The sequence below is a fragment of the Micromys minutus genome, assembly GCF_963924665.1.
Source record: "Micromys minutus genome assembly, chromosome: 14".
Lineage (NCBI taxonomy): Eukaryota > Metazoa > Chordata > Mammalia > Rodentia > Muridae > Micromys > Micromys minutus.
In genome coordinates this window covers 45,881,290-45,897,884 of record NC_137983.1, presented here as the reverse complement: position 1 = coordinate 45,897,884, position 16,595 = coordinate 45,881,290, and the positions used below count along the sequence as shown (strand labels likewise).

General features: G+C 47.4%; 1 protein-coding gene across 1 annotated transcript; it reads right to left on the bottom strand.

Annotated features, from left to right (window-relative positions):
- AP3M2 (adaptor related protein complex 3 subunit mu 2) lies at positions 1-14,870 on the bottom strand. Its single transcript, XM_080929053.1, has 9 exons — positions 14,839-14,870; positions 13,177-13,523; positions 10,926-11,097; positions 8,420-8,557; positions 5,115-5,200; positions 4,760-4,893; positions 3,354-3,561; positions 2,992-3,136; positions 1-1,961 (listed from the first exon to the last, which is right to left on the bottom strand). The coding sequence occupies exons 2-9, from the start codon at positions 13,447-13,449 to the stop codon at positions 1,861-1,863; spliced, it is 1,257 nt and encodes a 418-aa protein (XP_080785179.1). The 5' UTR covers positions 13,450-13,523; positions 14,839-14,870; the 3' UTR covers positions 1-1,860.
- Positions 14,871-16,595: the final 1,725 nt, after the last annotated feature.

Sequence of the window (16,595 nt, the reverse complement as noted above, 5' to 3'; positions counted from 1 at the left end):
CCCTGCGCATCATCTGCTGACAATCACTGGGTGGGGACGGTGAGGCTTGGCTGTATCCATGATGTCTAGGCCTGTGGATCCCATACCCCAACAGTCTCTTCGTCGAAATGTGCTCGAGGGAATAAATGACCTGCACTTACAAACCTTAACACACTCAAGGACCGATACAAATAGCTCCCTGTGATCCAAAAAACCTTGGAATCCCCCAGAGCCTAGGAAAGTGACTTGCAAAGTGTCCCCTCCGTGGCAGGGTGTGGGGATACACTAGTCCAGATCCTGGCAAGAAACATCTGATTGTACACAGCACAGTTCACTCCACAAGCAAACCACAAAGGAACTCTACTTGGCAGCAAAAATAAGTCCTGGCCTCAGCAAGATAACACTAGCGCAACAATAGAAAGCAAACAAGTAAAGCACATGTACTTAGAAATTGGACTTTAGGGGAGAGCCTTGCAGACTGAGGGAAGCTGGGTCTCTTTCCCTCCAGGCACGACACACTTCAAGCGGCTCCCTAAGCTGTCAGTTAAAAACAGCACACCCGCCTTTTGTGTTTAGTAGAATGACTAATGGACACACTGAAACAGGTTGAGAATACTCTGTAGGAAAGCTGTACTCCTTCAGCTGCCACGGTTTAAACTTGGGGTGGCCACACAGCCTGCCCTCCTGCAGTGCTGATTTTATCCAGAGCTTCAGGATGCCTCTTTTGGATGTAAGCGGACTGGGAGCTGTCCGTCTGTCTGGGCGCTGTAGGTGATAACAGACTGTGGGAAGCAGCTTCATGAACTCATGCATGTCTTCAGTGGGTTTACACCCACTCAGGGATTCTGATGGGACCTTCAGATGGGAGAAAGTACAGCCTAATAGGGCCAGTCTGGCCTTACGAACATGAATGGAGGTCACCAGGCGTGGGCATGGTCCACTGCGGGAGGTGAATTCCCACCTCAACTCCACCACTATCATTCACACAATCTGCCTGCACCGAGCCCTGCTGTTTTGGGGGCGATCCCAGCAAAAGGCTGTAAACTTCTCTGGCTGACAACCTTCCCACCAAGATGATGGCCAGCTCAAACAGCAAGTGAGACTGTAAGAGCCAGGCCATGGCATTTCAGTCTCCAAAGGAAGCTGATCCCTGCGAGGTTTCAGGTCAAGCATGGTCTTGAACTTTGAAAGTCCTGGACATGCAAATCCTTTCTACACATGAGAGGGGTCAGAAGAAAAAAAAATCACTGCACTCCGCTCGTCCTAGCCGCTGGGGAGATTCCACTAACCGTTCTCGCCAACCCTTCACTGTGGCATCTCTCTTCACACCAGCTTGTCCCTGGTAGAGCAGATCTGCCTTGCCTTGTGGGTGGTACCAGGAATGAACCAGGGCTCGCCCGGAACCCAGGTCAGAACTTGATGATCACTGAGTTACAACCCAGACCCATGAATCAAATCTCAACTGCTCTTTCTTGGACTAACACCCACTTTTCTTCCAATCTTTTTTTCTTTCAAATCTTTCTATCTTAAAAAAAAAAAAAAAAATCAATAGAGTTATCTTCCATTGGGCTTAGGTGACTGAAACCGAACATCAAAGGCAGGTCTTTCCCCCACGGCAACCGTGTGAAAAGCGGTGAAACAGTGTCACGGGCCACTGTTCTTCAGCTCACGTCTCTAGGGCTCAGTCAGTGCTTCGATGGGTTTGGCCACCTTTTCCCTGATGAACCTTCTGTCCCTCCATCACTTAGGTACTAAAGACAAAGGACAAAGGGAACAGATGGAGCTTGGAGGGAACTGACCTAAGAAACAGGCTGACATTTTACTTTTAGACAAGTAAGAAATGAAAAAAGTGTTCGTGACTGTTCCTTCCACAAGACTCTTTCAGGTTCGGACTTGGAACTTGCCGGCTTTGGTCATGTATTTTATGCCCTTAAAGGGCTTGTATTTCTCGCCGTACATATCCAGACGGTTCACTTTGAGTCCTAGAGGGAGGAGAGAGGAGGGAGACGTGAGTATCTCCCTGAAGCAGGAAGGGGACGGCTGTCTGGGTTTGTGTCAGCTCACACAGCAGCAAGTGTGTCTAACAAGCCTGTTCTGCCAAGCAGAGGTAAACATCTCTGCAATATTTCTACACGCATTTACAGCAAAGGTTACGTCAGCAGACGGCTCTCCCGAGGGAAGCTGTCTTCTCCATGGACAGGGCAGAGAGGCAGGCACAGACTGCAGTGAGGGTGGGTAAATGACCTGGTGCTTTGCTCAAGTTCTTTGACTAACTGGATGAGAACAGTGTTCATGAATAATGAAAGGAAATGAATGGATCGATGAAGGCTTCCTAAATACTCTTGCCCAACTGAACAAAAATTAGTTTGCTGATAGCTTTATGGCCCACTAAGAGGTTTAAGGGAAAGAACATATCATTTAATTTAATCATCTAAGTTAAAGAGTCTTTCAAGAAAGAAAAACAAGAATGTTCTCCGGAGAGAAAGCCCACTTCTTTCTGAGGCTTTTAGACGGCCATTCTAAAAGTTAAACAAGAATAAAATGTGTTTTAGATGCCAGGATGTAACAAATACCCAGCAAATGCTATTAGTACTTTCTAAGTACAGTGAAGACCGGTGATCTCTAAAGACAGGAAGTCTGCTGAAGCTGGGGGCCGTGGGGACTTATTTCTTCCCATCCCTGGTAAAGAACAGAGAAGTCCCCTACCACTGAAAACCTTGGGCAGCTCAAACCAGCAACTCTACATGACCCAACAATGGTCCATGGAGACCTCTGTCACCCACGTCTCACTGGGGTCCCAGATGTTTTCAGTCTTTATGGCAGCTTCTAAATAATCTGTACATTTTGCCCAGAAAGGTACTGGGAGGGATCTTACTAATGATTCCATATCAGGTAATAAAACCAGACCTAATACGCCATCCTCAGATAGCCCCAGGAAGACACTGAGGTCTGCCTCTGACAGAAGAAAGCCTTTGCAACTCCTTTTAAAACCATTCAAGACGCACCACTCACCAGAAATGGCCAGCTGCTGGATCTTAAACTGCAGGTTAATTGTAGGGTTCTCGTCTGGTTTAGATGCTCCAACCTGGAGACCCATTGTCCCCTTCAAGCTTGGCAGCTTTTGTGGGTTTATTTTTCCTACATCCCAAGACAGCATCTTAGAAGGAAACAGAGAAAGTGGGTTTTCCCACACGACCAGAGCAGTGTCTTCATTTGAACTCAGAGCTACAGCCTCAAGGTGTCTTCCACCTTCCATACGGTAAGCCTCCTCTGATGGGAGGAGGGGGTTCCTCAGAAAACCTTCTGTCAGAAATAATCTGCTCTCCACCACATGCAGCCTGTGTTGAGGGCGATTCAACTGCCCACTCCCCTACCTTTGTCACAGGGTCAAACGTGTGTGTGCCCTGGGATGGAGTGAGGCTCATATTCAGGACTCCTTTGGGCATCTGGCTGGTTACAATCACACCCTCTATGGTCTTCCCCATGGTCTGCTTGGGTCCAACTGTGATTTCGAAGCGTCCAAGTGAACTACTGTCCCGGAAGCTGATGCTATGTCTCACATAGACTGGAATCGCAACTAGGCTGCAAAAAGATAAAACACTCTCTTCAAACAGAAAATGTCAGGGGCTGGAGAGATGGCTCAGCACAAAGGACCAGGACACCAGTGCCAGTGTATCAGATGCCTCTTCTGACCTCTGCGGGCACCAGACAAGCACGCGGTACACATACATACACGTAAGCGAAACACTCATACACATAAAATAAAATAAATAAATCTTTTTAAAAATGGAAAAAAAAAAAAAACACCCTTTGGGGGCAGGCACTTGCTGTTCTTGCAGAGGGCCAAGGTTTGATTCCCAGCACCAGCATAGAAGCTCATGAGAATTCCAGTTCTAGGGGATCTGACACCCTCTTCTGGCCTCCACGGCAACCAGTCATGTATGCAGAGCACACACATACATGCAGCCAAGTACTTATATATAGATAGCAGTTAAAGAGACCTTTAAATAAAATACCCCTTTAACTATTCTCTCAATACCTTTTCTCACTTATTTAAAATTATCTTAATGTATTGGTGTGTGTGTGTGTGTGTGTAAGAGAAAGAAAAACGCAGAGAAACACACACAGAGGGGGAGGGGAGAAAGACACAGAGCGGAGAGAGAAGAGAGATTTTATACATGAACACTGGTATCTTTCGGCTTCTCCGAGGCTGAATAACTTGCCTGGTCATATCTATAAGGAGAGGAGCCGTTTGAGTTGGGATGACTGGATTCAGACACACAGACTCAAGGCACCAGGGAGGAGGCATTTGCCCTGAGTCACTAGGATCCCAACTCCACTCAGTCTCCATGCCGTCTACAGCAAAACTGAGCTCCAAAACGCACTGCATTGGAGTCTTTCTAAGCATGATTAAATATTTAATTCAGATATGCTGACATTCTAGGGAAGCCTGTCTTCCTTCGAGGGTGGTAACAATGTAACAGCAGTTGCTACGCTGGTAGCCCACACCTGTAGGCCCACCAGGAGGGCTCTGCCCTAGGCTGGCTTTGATGAACTCAGCAGATACCACCATGAGGGCAGTAATGGCAGCCTCGGTGACACTCAGTGAAGCAAGGTCCACTCTGTCCCCTCAGAAAGACACGCACTTGTCCCAGAAAAGAGACAGACAGGGAGGGGGGAAGCGGTTCACTGCCCCGACACAGCTAGCGACCTAAGGAGCTGGAGCCGGAACCCCGGCTAATCACTACAGACACGGACTCTGCTCCTGGTGGCTGCTTACTTCTGCGCACTGACGTGGTAGGAGAGCAGGCGGAAGTTGCCGTCAGGAGGGATGAAGGAGAGGATGCGCTCAGATTCCCAGCGCTTGAAACGGACACAGGGGTGGAAGCTAACATCGTCCAGCAACCTGGGGTTCTGCAGAGCCAGGCAGGGAGAACAAAAAGTGGGGGGTAAGCTCCCGGGTTTCCTTTGAAAAGCAATGCAGATGACATTTTCATTAAGCACACACTCACGTCCAAGGACCCGGTAGGCGTCATGGCCACCCTGATTGCTGCTTGTGGTAGCTCATTCTCATTCTTTCCAGAAACACCTCCCTTTCCCGTGACAAGAAAGTGAGCAATGGCTCTGGACATTACCATGAAGGACAGAGTGAGATCTGGCATCCCGGTCAGCTTAACACAGGCATCGATCACCCCCTGGATCTCAGCAGTTACTGTGGAACCTAAGAGGAAAAGGAAGAGGATCTAGCGACCACACAAGTCTCGCCTCTGTCTGTCCTCCCGCCATCCTCCCCACTGCCCGCCTCTCCTCCTCTAACCACCCATTTAATTGATCCATCCACCTGTCCATCATCCAGGCTCCAGCCTATGAACTCAAACAGAAGCGTGGAGACAGAGCCTGGCAAGAGATGTTCTAGAAGGGTTTCCGTGCCAGACACAGAGCGCCAGCAACTTAAGTTCAGTTAAGTTTAAAGATTTGTTTAAAGAAGCTGACCTTTAGGAGCCCAGCTGCCAAGGCTGAGGCTGCCCGTGGTCCTCACCCTACAGGTCTCTGTCCACACATCTTCAGACTGCTGCCTGTACTATCAATCCTCCCTCCCCCTTCCCTCTCTCCCCTCCCTTTCTTTCCCTCTCTTTCCCTCTTTTTTAGTCTTCCCGTCCATCCTTAGCTGCGCTTCCGTCGCACACGCGTGTCTCTGCGTGTTCTAACACACGACACATACATTCAGGCCAAGCCACTCTTGCTCTCCGTGCTGTCCTTAGCCTCAGTCTCTACCACACCCAATTATCTTTCCCTTTTTAATTGGAAAGAGATTGCTTTCACACAATATACTCTAATCACATTTCCCCCCAACTCCTCCCAGATTTTATCTACTTCCCTACTCACCCAACTCTATGCCTCTCTTTCTTTATTTAAAAAGTAAACCAAATTCAAACGGAAAAAATAAACCACAAAAACACAAAACTGGAAACCAAAATATGCAAGCAGAAGTCCAATGAAACAAAATATGCCCCCCCCCCCAAAAAAAAACATGCCCAGACAAAGCTGTAAGAGAGAAAAAGTCAACAGAAACACCACTGAATTCATTTTGCAATGGTCATGTACTGCTTGGCACAGGCCTGCCCTTAGTGTGGTTAATATGCCCAGTGACTCCACTGGAGAAGATTTATTTTTCCTCTGCAAGTGGTTGTCAGTTTGGTTAAGGGTGGGAGCCTGTGTCCCCATGACAACTGTGCAAGCCTGTGACACACTGCATTTCACACTCAGCCTCACTCCTCCAGGGGATGACTGTCCAGGTGTCACCGGTATTGCAAGCTCGTTGCAGATCCACTGATGGCCCCATTTCTGTGGTTTACAGTGAAATGATTCATCCCGGTGCCTCAGCCAGGCACATATGCCAGCTCTCACCTTCTCTCCCATGTCTAGAAATACTACTGTCCATAGGGCAGGCTGGTCCCAAACTTGTTCCTTTTGCTTCAGCTTCCGGTGCTGGAGTAGCCAGGTATGGCCGTCTGTCTGAGAACCCACTCTCTTTCCAGGGATATGTACTTCCTGTGGACACCTATACTTTAAGTTGGAACCTTAGTCACAACCTCCTAACAGTGTCCCTGCCTCCAGCCCACCCCACTGTAGAACAGTCTCCTACACTATCTGGAGACTGGCTGTGGTGGTTTGAATACGCTTGACCCAGGGAGTGGTGCTCTTAGGAGGCGTGGTTTTGTTGGAGTAGGTGTGGCCTTGCTGGAGGAAGTGTGTCACTGTGAGGGTGGGCTTTGAGACCCTCCTCCTAGCCACATGGGAAACAGTCTTCTTTTTGACTTCAGAACAAGATGTAGAACTCTCAACTTCTCCGGCACCATGTCTGTCGGGATGCTGCCATGTTCCTGCCTTGATGATAATGGACTGAACCTCTGAACCTGTAAGCCAGCCCCAATTAAATGTTGTTCTTTATAAGAGTTGTCTTGGTCATGGTGTCTGTTCACATCAATGGAAATCTTAACTAAGACACTGGCCATTGGTTTTATTTGTTTGTTTCTTAAAGACAGATTCTCACTATAGAGCTATGACTGGCCTGGAACTTAAAATACAGACCAGGCTGACCTCAAATTGACAGAGATCCACCTGCCTCTGCCTCCTCAGAGGACTGGAGTTAAAGGTATGTCCCACCAAGCCTGACACAAATTGCCACTCTTAATAAAAAGAAGAAATTAAGATTTGTTTCCTGTATCTTCATTCCATGGTTATGGGGTATTGCCGATTATGTTTGTACATCACTTGTGTGCAGTACTAATGGAGGCCAGGAGAGGGCGTCAGATCCCCTGATACGGGAGTTATGGCCAGATGAGAGCCATCCTGGGAACTGAAGCCAGCAGAGGAACAACCAGGGCTCCTAACTGCAGAGCGCGCTCTCTCTCTCTCTCTCTCTCTCTCTCTCTCTCTCTCTCTCTCTCTCTCTCTCTCTCTTTCTCTCTCTCGGGTCAATTCAAAATTTTTCTTAATGGGGATATAAATTAGTAAAATGTAAAAACCTTACAGCTCTGTGAATTTAAACACATACATATAGTTAAATATGGTCCACATCAAATGTGGAGGAAAGTTTCTAACATGACAACATACTCCTCCCTCTCCTTCCTAGCTAATGGCATCCCTTTCAATTCTGACTTGTATGAGCTCAGACTGCACCTGCTTTCAAGTTTCGCTAAATGCAATCTGCTGAATAGAACATCTGACTCGGTTTCCCCCAACAGTCTAAGAGACACTCATGTTGATGAGTGGACCAGTTATTCCTTTTCCTACTAATGTACAGTACTCCACAGGATGACTGTATCAAAGCATACTGGTCATTTTCCTTGCTATTGGATAGATGGGGTGTTAATCACTTGTGTTGATATGAAAAACTGTAGTGTGGGGCCAGTTTCAAAGTTTCACCATTTCCTTTTCGCCTCGGTCCCTCGATCCAGGCTGTGAACACTGCTGAGTGACAGCTCTGGAGCACAGCAGGTGGTGGGACTTAGTTTACTAAGCTGAGGACAGCACAAGGCTAAGCCCATGTGCCTGCACCTCCTTCAACAGCAGTCAGCGGGAAGCGCTCCCACATGCTCAGGAAAGAACCTTGTCATTAGGACACCTAACCAACAAGAGCGCACTTCATACAGCGCCCCCAACTTCATAGTTTCCTGAACCAGGGTCTGGCTGCACAGCCCCAGGTGGCCGGGAAATCTCGATCCTCCTGCCTCACTCCGGACGACTGGTACACACCCACCACCAAACACAGCCTAGCTACTCTGCGTCCTCCTTCCCCACCCACAATCCTCAACCCTGCTACTCTCATTTCTCATTCAAGAGAAGTCCCGCAAAGGGCGATGTGAGACCCGGCTGCGTCATCCCTCCACCCAGGGAACCAGCGGCGCTCCGCACTCGGCACGCCCACGGTACCTACCTGACTTGTCAATGATAGCATCTATCTCTTCAACCACATCGAAATAGGCCTCGTTGTTGGTATATTTGACCCCAGTCCGTCGCCAAGGCACCACCGACAGCTGTCCAGTCGGAAGCTGGTCCCCCACATTGGTGCTCCCTGAGACAATTAATACTGGTAAACTAGAATCAAAGTGGTACGTTTAACGCCAATTCAGACGGAACAACCTAAGGCTATCCCCCCGCAAGTTTCCACGTCCTTGTTACTGTGGAAGATGAACCTTCAGCTTCTCCTATGCAGGGCAGCCCGGTCTATTTTTAAAGCCATTGTCGACATCTGGTCTGCTGCCTGGAGCAGAGGTTGGAAGGACAGCCACCTGAGGAGTGGGTATCAGATTCTGGTCTTGAGAGAAGAGGGCTGAGGGATCTCAAATTCCACAACAGCTTAGATAATGTTCTGTGTTTCTGGAGGTCTGGGCACCTACACGCTGACAAAGGGCCATCATGAGTGAAACGTTATTCTAGTTTAAGGCAGGTTTTCATCACCAGGATCTGTGTCATGCCCGCACCGAACAAAAGAGACTGAAGCCAGGTCCGGCCTTTACCCCTGCAGCTGTGTGTGGCTCCTCGCTACCCCGCTCCCACAGACATCAAAGCTCACTTCAGTTCCAAGTGATGACCGTAACTAATTTAAATCCTATTTCTTCTTCCCACTGCCTGCATCTTTTTACTCTAAAGAAAGAACCCCTAAACACACGGAATCGTCAGCGTTAAGTATAGAACATTACAGCTATTCAAAACGGGGGTCTCAGGGGAGAGTTTTCAATGGCTCAGAGAGATGGAGGTCCTAAAACTTTATAACAAAGGTTTCGAAAAGGTTTTAAGGTTTCAGCTAAACTCGGAATGTTGCAAAGCACAGCTGGGTTAGAACTGTTCTTTTAAAAATCACCAAAACAGCATTGCATGGATCTGGCACACTACATGGTGCATTGCATATATCTCAGTCTCCTTTAAAAAAAAATTGAAAATTTGTCTTGTGTCTTCCGAGGTGGTAACTCTGAGTTTCTGTCTCACGCACCACGTGAACTCGATGCCTCTTGTTGGATGACAGAGCAAATCTAATCCTCCTGTGATCCCTTCACAAAACTGTCCTGTTCCTCTTCAGAGTTAGATTTCCCCAGAATTAGTTTGTCGAGTTCTCTGAAACCCCCATTTGCCTTATAACTAAATCAAAACATTCTACACATACAGCAATGGCCATGGCAGCTAGAACAAGTAACATGTGCCCAGGGACTCAGAAAATGGAGCTTTCTAGGCAGTGCCTGCAAACCAGCAGATGCACTTCCATCGCAGAGGGCTGTGGAGCCAATCAGAGGGATCCTTCAAGTCAGTGTTGAAAGACACAAAAAGCATCTCAGTACTGAAACAAAGGACACAGAACAGTGAGTCCGAAACACAGGTTCGAAACCTTCCTGGTAACAAGAGTGTGTGAAATGAAACACCAACTATCCGGCGCCGCCCACACCCTCAGAACTTAGCAGGGTTGGTGACAGCGGTTCAGTTCTGCGACAGAAAGCAAAGTCTGCCAGGCGTTTTCAGGCCTGATGTGTGGGAGTCTCTAAAACCCCTCAGCGGGGCTCCTCCTTTTCCAGAACTGAATAGACAAGACTCAAAAATAAGAATCCTATGTTTTGAAAGGATAAAAAAAGAAAATCAGAAACATCATAGACAGGGGCCGGACAAATGAGTCAGGGTCCATCGGACATAGAAAAACACTAATTATTCACAATGATGTCAGTAGATCACAGTTGGTGCTCATAAAACACTGGTTAGAGCCATGATTTTGAAAAATATCTATGCTATAACTTAGAAATATTTTATCTGGGTGCTGGAGAGATGGCTCATCAGTTAAGAGCACTAGCTGCAGAACCCAGAAGACAGGGGGTTCAACTCTCAGCAACCACGTGGCAGCTCATGCCTGTCTGCAACTTCAGTTCCAGGGGACTAGATGCCCTCTGCTGGCCTCCTCAGAGAACCAGGCACACACAGTACTCAAACATACATGTGGGCAAAATGCCAGTATACATAAAATAAAATTTAAGTAAAAATGTATCTACACATCATTCACAGGTTAAAAATAAATAAATATATACACATACTGTATATGTGTATAAATATTAAAAGAGTAGTTAAATTTGGAGATTTTCTTGTTCTTGTGTTTCTGAAGTTTCTATACTAATCATATTTTCCCTTTAATTGGAATAAAATACGGCTAAATAAGGTTTTTTCTTTCCTACCGAGCTGAGATTACATGCTAAGACAAGTGCTGTGCCACCGGGAACAACATAAAATTAAAGTATAATTATAATTATTAATTAAATTATAATTTCCACGTACAATTATAATTTCAGGTTAGATCTCCAGCACATGAAAGATAAGATAAGACTCCCAAGAACTCAGAGATTCGGGGGGTTGGGGAGCCTGGGCTTCCGAAGCATCCCCCAGCCGCCAGCCCACCCCGCTCACACCTGTGATGGTGTTGACCACGGTCCGGAGAATGGTGGGAGGTTTTATCAGCTCTTTGAGGATGTTTGACTCCGTAGCCAGGGGGAACCCATTGTCCAGCATCTCTTCCAACACCTCGTAGACCACCACCACATTGTCTTTGATCACTGGCTCGGAACAGACCCCAAAATAGTCCTGATGAAGACATAAGAAGCATGATTATCACCCGGACTGCAGGGGGAGATGAAACAATATTCACGGGAGGAGGAACTTGCCTGTCCATGTCACCATGACATTCACTCAGGGGAAACACGGTAAGGCCTCTTGTCCTGGGCCGCCTGGCTTAGGCTAATAGCCAGGACTAGCGTCCGGCATTTATGGTGTTGGTAGCCAGAGAAAGTCAAGTTCTTTGGGTTGATTTCCTTGACTTGACAAAAATGTAACGAAGCTTAACCTATAGTAGATCTGCTCATGTATAAACATGTATGAACTGTGCAGAGTTGTGATAGCCGGCGTGACGTCGAACTGTACAGAAAACCTTTTAATCTTCTGCTGTGCACTTTCCTGAAACTCATTCAGGACGTGATGAAATGGACAGAGGAACCAGCCCAAGGCCTCTTTAGAGCACCCCTGAAGTTGGGATTCCCAAAAGTTTATCATTTACTTAAAGTGCTAACCACATACCCAACGTATCCAGGGTGTAGGAAAGGCTGGAAGACCTAATCACAGTCTTCTCATTCTCTCTCCCTTCCCAGTGCTTGCATCAAACCCAGGGTCTCTTAGGTTACAATCGAGCTGAGGACCGAACCCAGGACCTTGCACTTGCTAGGCTGAGCTAAATCCCCAACCCCTCAGGTTACAATCTGAAGTGTCACCTGCTAACTATTCTGCGTACTGATTGGATGGCATAATGCAGCCACACTATGTGTGTGCACAAACTAAACGCACACACTAGGGATGATGACAACACTGACCAGGTATGTGGTCAGTTGGTGTAAGTTTCTCAAGTGTCAGGCCTGGCTCTTACAGGGCCTCCAAGATGGCTACACAGACCTCTGAATGGGGGAAGCGCACACTGGGGAAATCCTGCTCTACTCACGGAGGGTGACAACTGCTAAGCTGAAGCTGGTCTCCGAGCCCTTCCATCTAAAGACAAGCTTGTGTTTCATCCTCTCTTCCCCAGTCACGCCGTGAGGGCCTCCACTGCCCAGGCATGGGCTTCAGGTGATGTCACTACCAGGCCCTTGAACTGATTCTAGCCTGAACTACATCAGATAGTGACAGGCATCGGTGAGAGTCTAAAGTGAACTCAAGACACATTTTAGGTATAGTTTCCTTAAAGAGAGAGGGGGGATATAACTGAAAGAAAATACCACAGTTCTTTCCCAACAGTGATCTCCTTTGATAAATGAGTATTCATCTCAGGAGTTTCTGTAAACCAAACACAACGCAGAAGGAGCCCTTCAACGAAAGGGCTACAGCAAATTCCACCACCTTCAAGAACTAGAAGCAGATACTGCAAGAGGAGAAACACTCGGCTCCACGCTGACCCACTTTCCCCAGGGGCCGCAAAACTGAGCTAGATTCTACTTCCTAAGATTCCTCTGTGGTTTTAATTTTTCTGTTGTTAATTTTTTTTCTTTGTGTGTAGGGATTTGTAGGTCCATTTGCACCCGTTCATGCAGTGCCCAGAGAGGCCAGAAGAGGGCAGCAGACCGCCTGGAGCTGAAGCTACAGAGAGTTGGGAGCCACTTTGTGGGGGCTGGAAATGGAACCTGGGTTCTGAAGAGCAGCTGGTGTTTTCTAACTGATGGGCCATTTCTCAAGCCTCACCTCTGTGGTTTTAAACAGACAACTGTTTGTTTTGTTTTGTTTTCTTCCTGGCCTGCAGTAAATTATACTGTAATTGGTATGACAATCATTGTTAAGTTGTGTATGGGTAAAGTACTTAGAAATCAGAGCAGGGCCTATGGAGAACAGCTTAACAACTTCACTACTGAATTCTTCTGTTTGCTCCATATTCTGGGCTTGAAATAGTTTGTTTTCCACCGGTGTGTAGCTGAGGATTGAGGATTGGCATCCCAGAATAGTATTTTTAGATAAAATGTGCTTCAATTCTCTTACAATAAAAAACGGTCCTTCCCGTGTGATGTGGGGGTGAGCACTATGAACAGAACACACTTGCTCCCCAAGGAGTCATCACATGCTCCTCCCCTTTCCTAACACCATAATTCTTATACACACACATTTATATAGCTTCCCACATTCACAAACCTGAAATGTGTCCACTACCCGATGAAGGAATTCGATGACAAACAGAGGTGGGACCTCTGTCTGGATCACAGCCACAAAGAAGATCTTGTGTCGGTAAACGCTCAGGAGGTAGTGGTGAGGGGTGGGGATGACTGGAGGCACATTTTCCGCCTCTGTAGCTCTCTCTTGGGCCTCAAAAAAGTAATCACAAACAGAGCGGCTGACCACGCTCTTCCAGTGCTTCTCCAGGAAAATGTCCCCAGAAGAGTTGATCAAGAAAAGACTGTGAATCATGATGAAGAGGCTGGTAGGAGAGAGAGGTGTGCGTTTGCACTCCGTGAGCCTCTGGATTCGGCTAGCTTTCAACCCTAAAAACAAAAGAGGCTGGACTCAGCTTCCCTGAATTAAAACACCCTGATTTTCCTTCCAACAGTTCAAGACCCACCCTTCTTTCAGGATCAGGAGACTCAAGCCCTCCTCCCATAGGCCCATTCAACTTTTTGATACTGCAACATGACACTGTGATCCACAAAACGCACGCTCAGAAACCATACAAGTTCCAGAACAAGATGTTCCGGAAAATAAATCTCCTCATGATTTAAGTAAGTTTACACTTTCATGTTAGGCAACATTCATAGCTGCCCTGGGCCACCAACTGGACCTACCTGCTACTACTACATGAGCCCTACGGATCGTTCCCTTGAGTTCCCAAGAATAACTAGCAGCCATCTTGTTTGTCTGTTGTATATTTCCAGTTATCTTTACTCATTTGACCCAAACAATGGGATTCGATTCATTGGGACCCACGAGGTGATCGAAGAGAAGTGACTTCCTGTTGTCCACAGGGGCACACACAAACACACTCAATTTCCTTTTAAATACTACTTTGCCTGGCACTTGGGAGATTAAGGCAGGGAGGAACACCAGCCTGGGTTACATAACAAGATCCTGTCTCCCAGGACTATTTAAAAGGGTAGTTAGTGAGCATTTGAAAGGAGGCCTATGGAGCTGACATGTACTATAAGATAAGCAAGGGGCTGAACGGTTTCGGTTGGGAAAAGGACACAATTTTAAATACCTTACCATTAATCTAATACTGGTGCTATGTTTGGGTCAAATGAACTATATTAAAATTTAACTTAACATTACCCTACCATAGTTCCTATTGGAAACAGCATACATGTTTCTCCTGAGCAGAGTAAGTCCCTGGAATCTTTGCCGCTGAGATCTTTACTCATTCACTATGGACCTATTCTCTGAATTAATTATTTGTGCACAAAGCACTTCGCTAGGTGCTTAAAAAAAAAAATCTGGAGACACCCTAGTTTGCCCACAGTGACATCTCCAGCCGTACTGCACCCAGGGGTGGCCTAGAAACAAACTGACTTGAGCTAGCACAACTGGTCATATTGCTAAGACCTGTTTTCTTAATGCCCCCAGCAGAGTCCAGACCGCAGGCTGCCAAGACAGGCTCGGAGAGGTTGTAGCCCAGTAGCCTGCAAGCCTAGGAGGCCCTATGGGCCTAGTTGCTCCAGCCTGAAAACTATCCAGAAGCAGGGACCCTGGTCCCAGGACCGTGCACCTGCGTTGCCATGGCAACAGTATTTGTAGCCCGCGACTCCTCCCGCATCTCTCCCAGGCGACGCCCAACGCAGCCCTTTCCATCCGCGCGCCCAGCCCTACCAGCTTCGACCAGGTCTCAGGCTCCGTTCAGGCTCTGCAGCAGCGCAGTCGCGCTGCGCATCGCTCCCTGCGCGAAGGCTCCGCCCCCTCCTCGCCGCCCACACGTTGATTGGCCAGCCGCTCCCCGGCCGCCGCTCCTCCGCTCTGATTGATCGCCGTCCGCCTGCTAGGCTCTAGCACCCGATTGGCCTTTGTTGAAGGTCCGCTAACCTTCCATTGGTGTAGCCCTGAGACTCCAAGCCCTCATTGGAGGATGAAGACAGTCGGTCATCCAGTCACAAAGGGCCTCCGGGGAGCTAGAAAGTGACCGGAAAGGTAAAATGAAAATGATTCGTGATGTAGTGCATCACAGATAACCAATCATAACTACCCTCCACCACACAGATGCACTTAAAATGCGACTGCTTGCCGGGACTTGTGGCATAGGTTTTTAATCCCAGCACTCAGGACACAAGCAGGTGTATCTCAGTGAGTTCGAGGCCAGCCTTGTCTACGCGGGGCGTTCCAAGCCAGCGGGAAAAGATGTGGAGAGTAGAGGAAAGGAGGGAAGGGGAGAAGACGAGAGACCGGGTGGGGGAGGGCAGGCAAGACTGACTTCTCCTTTCAGAACCTCAGTTCCCAGATCCGACAGTGAAGGTGTCGGGCAGGTCTTTGAAACTGCCTTAAATCTGGATCACACTCGGGAAAGTGTGAAGCAGAGATTCAGAGAGAAATTTTCTCTTCAGTTAGATTAAAATGAGGCATTCAGTAAGATAAAGTGTGAAGGGGGTTGCAAAAAAAAAAAAAAGATGCTGGGCACATTGTAAGATAAAATGACAAACTGCGGTGATGGCGGCCATGCCAACCTAGGTGAGTCTCCAGGTCTCTGGCAGTACCTAAAACAAGAGGCCCCATCTTAAAGGTGGAAGGTGAGCAGTGATATTCAAGGTCGACTTCTGACACCCGCAAACACGTACCTCATACATGCAAAAACTTTTTTCCTCTTTCGTTTTGTTATTTGAGATAGTTTGGCTGCGTAATTCTGGCTGGCCTGAAAGTCACTATGTAGCCCTGGACCGCCTTGAATTGTTTCCCTCCGCTGGGTTTAAAGGCGTGTGCTTTCTACCTGGTCGCTACTCACACGGTCAGTCGCACGCGGGAGAGGATGTAAAATTTTTTAAAAAATAATTTCAGAGCCAAAAAAAAAAAAAAAAAAGAGCGATTGATTCCCTCCCCCTCAAGTTTTCAAATAACATACTTATTTTCTAAGTAGTTATTTAGATAAAGATTGCTCTCAGAAGGAAAAAGCAAAGCCAACCTCTGCTTTGCAAACATTTGTCTACTGGGTGCCAGACCCGGCTGCTTCCTGTTCATCAAATGTGGTTTTTTTGTAGCTGGAAGTGAAGACCAGAAAAACTTCCCCTGCCAATCACTTGCTGGGTTGCCTTTTCTTTGCATAGCTTAGAGCATTGCCTGAGTGCTACGCATGGCCTTTTTAATCGTTTGGGAATGATCTTTCAAGATTTGTTAAAACTGACTCAGTGAGATGTGACGCAGCTGCCCCAGAATCCCGGTCAGCATTTGCCTTTATTAAGTACAATGTTAGGAATACAGTGACCACTCCCTCCCACAGCCACAGAAATATGGCTTCGTATAGCTCATCCTATGGTCCTCTGCACAGAGACACCAGCCTGTTTTTCTCTGCACACTGCTCTACCTTCTCTCTCTCTCTTGATCTATTCTCTCAGGCTATTCTCCCCCCCCCCCACCCAAGGCCC